The 5,830-nt window shown below is 56.1% G+C and overlaps 1 protein-coding gene across 1 annotated transcript in view; it reads left to right on the top strand.

The window, feature by feature from the left end:
* Window positions 1-4,960, top strand: part of HAPLN3 (hyaluronan and proteoglycan link protein 3) — a 19,017-nt gene extending 14,057 nt beyond the window's left edge. Inside the window, exons 2-4 of the mRNA XM_013006476.2 lie at window positions 984-1,352; window positions 3,031-3,333; window positions 4,308-4,960. Of these exons, the coding sequence (XP_012861930.1) occupies window positions 984-1,352; window positions 3,031-3,333; window positions 4,308-4,594 (959 nt within the window). The 3' untranslated portion in view covers window positions 4,595-4,960. The remainder of the gene's footprint in view (window positions 1-983; window positions 1,353-3,030; window positions 3,334-4,307) is intronic.
* Window positions 4,961-5,830: the final 870 nt, after the last annotated feature.

Below are 5,830 nucleotides of genomic sequence, written 5' to 3'. Positions count from 1 at the left end.
GAGCTGATACCAAGGGCTCAAGTAGAAAGAAAATATTTTGAGAATGATGAGGGCAACAAATGTACAAATGTGCTTGACACAATGGATGTATGTATGGATTATGAAAAGAGTTGTATGAGTCCCCAATAAAATGATTTAAAAAATAGTAGGGGGAGGAAATATTAACGAACTAGAGGATAGTTATGACTTTCATCAGTGCTATACTGCAGCCTGGATATATCATCCCTTCCATGTGGCCCTTCTGTGGGACTGTCCAATTATCTTACAGGTGGGTTTTGGGTCTGCACCTTGTTTACACGCCTTCAGGCCAATTTGATTATTTGTGCTTGAACTTCCGATACCTATTCTCATCGATACCTAGTGATCACACAGGATGGTGTGCTTCTTCCATGTGGGTTTTGTTGCTTCCTTGATAGATGGCAGCTTATTGTGACATATGCTTAACTTTTGGAGGAACTACCAAACTATCATTTAGTTTGCAACTCATCACCTCTAAGCTTAATAACTTAAGACAGTAGCCATTCGCTTAGCTCACAATATTGGGGATTGGGGTCTGGGTCAGCATTTTGGCTGGGCTCAGCTGGGTGGTTTTCCTGGGCTTGACTGCTCATTCGTGGGCTTGCAGTCAGTTGGCAGCTCAGCTAGGGGATGACATGTCTAGGCTGGTCCTTCATCCTCCAGCTCTATCTCATGGCTGACAAGGCTTCTGAGGTCTAGGTTCAGAACAGGTGCCCCCTTGTACCACATTCAGATGGTCAAAGGAAGTGGCAAGGCTGCCCAGTGGGGTAGGGGGAGGGCAGGGAATAAATCCCATAGGTTGGGGGGAGGAGTTAGAGAGTCACCGTGCAGAGGGGTGGGTTCTGAGAGGGGTGCCTAACTGTCCATTTTTGCAATCTGCACTACCTGAGCCTGGATGGAGCTGGGAATGACGCTGGGGGTGGGGCTCTGCTCCCCCTCCGCACCCTGCCTCTCTCTCCCTGCAGGCCTCTTTAATGGTGTGAAGCTGGTGGTGGAGACGCCTGAGGAAACCCTGTTCACTCACCGAGGGGCCAATGTGACCCTACCCTGTCGCTACCATTATGAGCCGGCCCTGGCCTCCCAGAGGCCTGTGCGCATCAAGTGGTGGAAGCTTTCGGAGAACGGGGCTCCGGAGCAGGACGTGCTGGTGGCCATTGGGCAGAGGCACCGCTCCTTTGGGGACTTCCAAGGCCGGGTGCACCTACGGCAGGGCGGGCAGCGGGAAGTCTCGCTGGAGATCCGGGCGCTGAGGTTGGAGGACTCCGGGCGCTACCGCTGCGAGGTCATCGACGGGCTGGAGGACGAGAGCAGCCTGGTGCAGCTGGAGCTGCGGGGTGAGAGCTACGTGGGACCGGCCACCGGGGCGAAGGTGGGGGGCGTGGGGGGTGGTGGTGGTGGGGGGGCGGGGCTGAGCCTGCTGCACTCCACTCCGCTCCTCCTAATCCCATCCAGAGAGGGAGCTAATCTCACAGACAGCAGCGGGCAGGGCTCAGGCAGGGTTTGCGGGCAACTGGGGGATGATGGGGAGCCGTGGTGGGGAGCCTGCTCTCAGCCCGCGATGCTTCTCTGGAATGCGGGCTGAGTGCTGACAGATTTCCTGACATTTCATGTAACAATCGCCTGTGTTTTAGAAAATGTGGCACTGTCTAAACCAGCAAGATCCTGCACGCCAGAGCTTGTCCATGGGCTCCCCTTTGAAGTTTCTCAAAGGCTTCCCTTCTCTGTCTCTGGGCGCAGCTGTGCGTTTTCCTGTCTCCTATCTGTGAGAGAGGCCAGGGACAAAGCTGAAACCTCAGGGGTCAGATGACCTGGGTGGAACTCATCTTGCCCCTCCCTTCAGGAGCCCTGGTAGCACAGTGGCTTAAGCATTAGGCTGCTAACTGCAAGGTCTATGGTTCAAATTCACCAGCTTCTCCGCAGGAGAGAGATGTCCACTCCCATAAAGCCTTGAAGTTTTGGAAATTCTATGGGGTGGTTCTACTCTGCCCCATAGGGTGGCCACAGGAATCTGATGGTGGGTTTGGAATTTTACCTGTCCTCACTGTGGTACTTGGGCAGATGCTCTGACCTGTGGGTGCCTCAGTTCTCACATGTGAAATGACCCTCAGAGAAGATGAGGGTCAGGTGGGCTTCCAGTGCCTAGCTCTAGAAATGGCTGAGTTCAAAATGTTTTACTTATCCCAAGTTAATCTGTTTGTTTATGAGTTATAGGGAAATGTCAACCAGGAACAGTGAGTTTTGAGGGGTGCCCGTGCTCCTAGCTGACCCTGGCCTGTAGGAGGGAGTCCCCTGGCCCAGGAACTCGATGACATTGGCTTCCTTTTGGTTTCTCCATGACACCAGGGCCTGGGCCAGCTGCCCACTCCCCGCAGCTCCCAGAGCAGTGGTTCTCAACCTTCCTAATGCCGCGACCCTTTCATACAGTTCCTCATGTGGTGGGGACCCCCCAACCATCAAATCATTTTCGTTGCTACTTCGTCACTGTCATTTTGCTACTGTGATGAATTAGGCAACCCCTGTGAAACAGTCATGCGACCCCTAGGTTGAGAACCACTGTTCTAGAGCTTCTCCTTCCCCCCAAAATCACCAGCTGAAGGGGGAAGTTTCTTGCACGCCCCAAAGAAGCTTCCACCCTAGGGCTAACATGGACCCCCTGGTCTCAGACACGGAGAGGGAGCTGCTGCCAGACAGATAAGAGCACCCCTCGCTGGGTCCTGGCAAGAGCCCATGGGTTGGGACACTGGCCAGATGATGAACGCCTCCCCTTAAAAATGGAATAAAAGTTTCCGAGTATTTCCCAGCCTACTTCTAGTAGTGGGGGTAAAGCAGATGTGGCCTCTGGCTTGGATATGGGGAACTCTGAGAAGGGACAGGCATGTTTACCGAGGGACTGTGTGTGTATATTATAAAGAGAGAGAGATGGAAGGGTACATACCTAGGGGAAGTGGGGGGCATTGAGGTCTCCCACCCACCCCCTGCCCACCCCTCTAAGCTCCTCTGGTCCTTTCCCAGGTGTGGTCTTTCCCTACCAGCCCCCACAGGGGCGCTACCAGCTCAACTTCCATGAAGCCCAGAGGGCCTGTGAGGAGCAGGATGCAGGCCTGGCCTCCTTTGAGCAGCTCTTCCAGGCCTGGGAAGAGGGCCTGGACTGGTGCAATGCGGGCTGGCTGCAGGACGCCTCCGTGCAGTACCCCATCATGCTGCCCCGGCAGCCTTGCGGTGGCCTGGGCTTGGCGCCCGGCGTGCGCAGCTATGGCCAGCGCCACCGGCTCCTGCGCCGCTACGACGCATTCTGCTTCGCCGCTGCCCTGAAGGGTGAGTACAGGGGCTGGGCACGGGGCTGGTGGTGGCCTGCGACCTGTACGGGGCAGCTTCTGGGCCGTGCCAAGGCCTGGAGCACCAGGTGGGCCTGGCAGTGATGCCGCCGGAGCGTTGAGTGCTTTGCTGCAGATTATTCATGATGATCTTTGGCCCATTCACCCGCCGCCAGACACACAGTGCCTGCTGTATGCTGGGACTTGCACGAGGCCCAGGGTCAGCACAAATTAATCTGTCTGTCCTCCCAAGTGGACCCCAGGGGGCGTTGTGGATTAGGCATTGGGCTGCTGACCACAAGGTCAGTGATTCCAGCCTACCAGCCTCTCCTCAGGAGAGAGCGATCAGATGGTACTCTTTCTCCCAGAAAGCCTCAGTGCAGAGATCTGCTGTAGAACGGCCTGTACGGTAGTGGGTTTGGTCTTGGTCCTCAACAGGCCGCAGATTTCAGGGGAAGATTGGGGAGGGGGAACTATTGGCTCGGCGCTGCATCCAGGCGTGTCAGAGGTGTTGGGCGCGTGGGCTCTGCTCGTTGTTCTCGAGCCAGGTCTGGCTCCCAGGGACCCCGGGTGTGCAGAGGACAGCTGCCCCAGGGGTCCTCACCGCTCAGCAGCAGGTCGCCAGGCCTGGCTTTCCAGGCGCCTCGGGGTGTGTTCAAACCACCGAGCTTTCCGCTCCTAGCTGCGCACTGAACTGTTTGAGCCAGCCAGCAGCTCTGGGCTGATCGCCAGTGCAGATGGGTTGTTGGTCAGGGGAGGGCAGACACAAGCGAAGGGTCCCAGCCCTGTGGCGGGTGGGCCGGAGCTCTCAGAGAGGGGCAATGCCTGCCTGGCAAGGCATCCTCAGAGCATCCACTGCACAAGCCCGCAGCCTGGGGGCTCCCTGGCCCAAGCAGCAGCGGTCAGGTCACAGGGGGCTAGTGGCATTTGCATGGGCCCTCTGACCACTTGGCACTCCCACCCCTTTCTCGGCAGGACGGGTATACTACTTGGAGCACCCTGAGAAGCTGACCCTGACAGAGGCCAGGGCAGCCTGCCGGCAGGACGGGGCCCAGATCGCCAAGGTGGGCCAGCTCTTTGCTGCCTGGAAGTTCCAGAGTCTGGACCGCTGTGATGCTGGCTGGCTGGCAGATGGCAGCGTCCGCTACCCGGTGGCTCACCCCCGCCCCAACTGCGGGTCCCCTGAGTCTGGCGTCCGAGACTTTGGCTTCCCAGACCCCCAGAGCCGCAAGTATGGGGTCTACTGCTACTGCCAGCGCTAGATGCCAGGTCACCAACCTGTCCCTGCCTGTTCCCTCACTAGCTGGGGATTTATTGAGGGGTTCATTTACCCTTGAGGGTTAGGGCGATTTTAATATTGTTTATATACTTTGCAACTTAAAGACATTTTTAAAGTATATTTTTTGTAAACCCAGAAGAACCCAGGCCCTCACTCTGCTCTGTACATACCTCTAAGTCTTTCCCCTGACAGGTCCGCCTGCCCCTCCTCCAGGATATTGGACGTTTGGGGGCTTTTTAAAAACTCCTGTCATCACTGAAAGGAGTCCTGGTAGCAGTGTCGGGTAAACGTTGTCCGGCTACCTGAGAGGTCCGTGGTTCAAACCCACCAGTCGCTCCAAGGAAGAACAATGAGGCTATCTGCTCTCAGAAAGATTTACAGCCTCAGAAACCCTGTGTAGGGTCGCTGTGTGTCAGACCTGATGCCGGGGCATCTGATTTACTTGATTGTCATAGAACCTGGCCCTTTCCCTGCCACGGGGCAGTGTTACACGGGGCGTGGCCTGTCCAAGGTGCCTCAGGGAGTGTGGGCGAGGGGAGGGTAGACCTGGGCCCTGCCTCCCACACAGTGGCTTTAGCCTTGGCTTGGAGGAAGGAGGGCTTCCTGGGCGGTGGGCTCTAGAGTGGTCTTTGGCCTTGCAGCTTCCTGCCCCTCACAACAGCCCCTGGGTACCACAGGCGACTGGGGGTCCCTCAGCTTCCACTTGGAATCCAGCTCTGCCCTGCCCCTCTCCCCTCCTGTCTTGGTTCCAAAGTAAGGTGACCAGACTCTAACATTGGCAAAGCGGGACAAAAGCAGGACACCATTGATACAACTCATATCCTGGCAAAGTAGCCACATGGCAGCCGAAAACCGGGACTTTTTTAAAACACCGCGGGACGTGGGAAAAATTGTTAAAAATCGGGACTGTTAAAAAGCAGGACATCTGGTCACCTTATTCCAAAGAGCCTGTGTTTTGTTCTCACTTTTCCCCATTTGGGGAGTATCCCTCAGGTGTGTGTGTACTTTCTTTGGACAATAAATGGTGCTGTGACCTTTCTTCTCCCATGTCTCCTTCTGGGTCTGGCCACAGCTTCCTGGTCAGTCAGCTCCATGGGGGCAGTTCCCTCCCAAGCTCCACAGGATGGCCCACTCCCCAGACAACGTTGGAATCCTAATTCCTATGGCTGTGGACACAGTCCTGTTTGGGAATAAAGCTCTCTCATGCTGGTGAGGTCAC

Source organism: Echinops telfairi, unplaced genomic scaffold, assembly GCF_000313985.2.
Source record: "Echinops telfairi isolate 266 unplaced genomic scaffold, ASM31398v2 ScPeMD7_7409;HRSCAF=8447, whole genome shotgun sequence".
Classification (NCBI taxonomy): domain Eukaryota; kingdom Metazoa; phylum Chordata; class Mammalia; order Afrosoricida; family Tenrecidae; genus Echinops; species Echinops telfairi.
The sequence above is the reverse complement of the archived record's forward strand: the minus strand, read 5'-3'. Positions and strand labels throughout refer to the sequence as shown.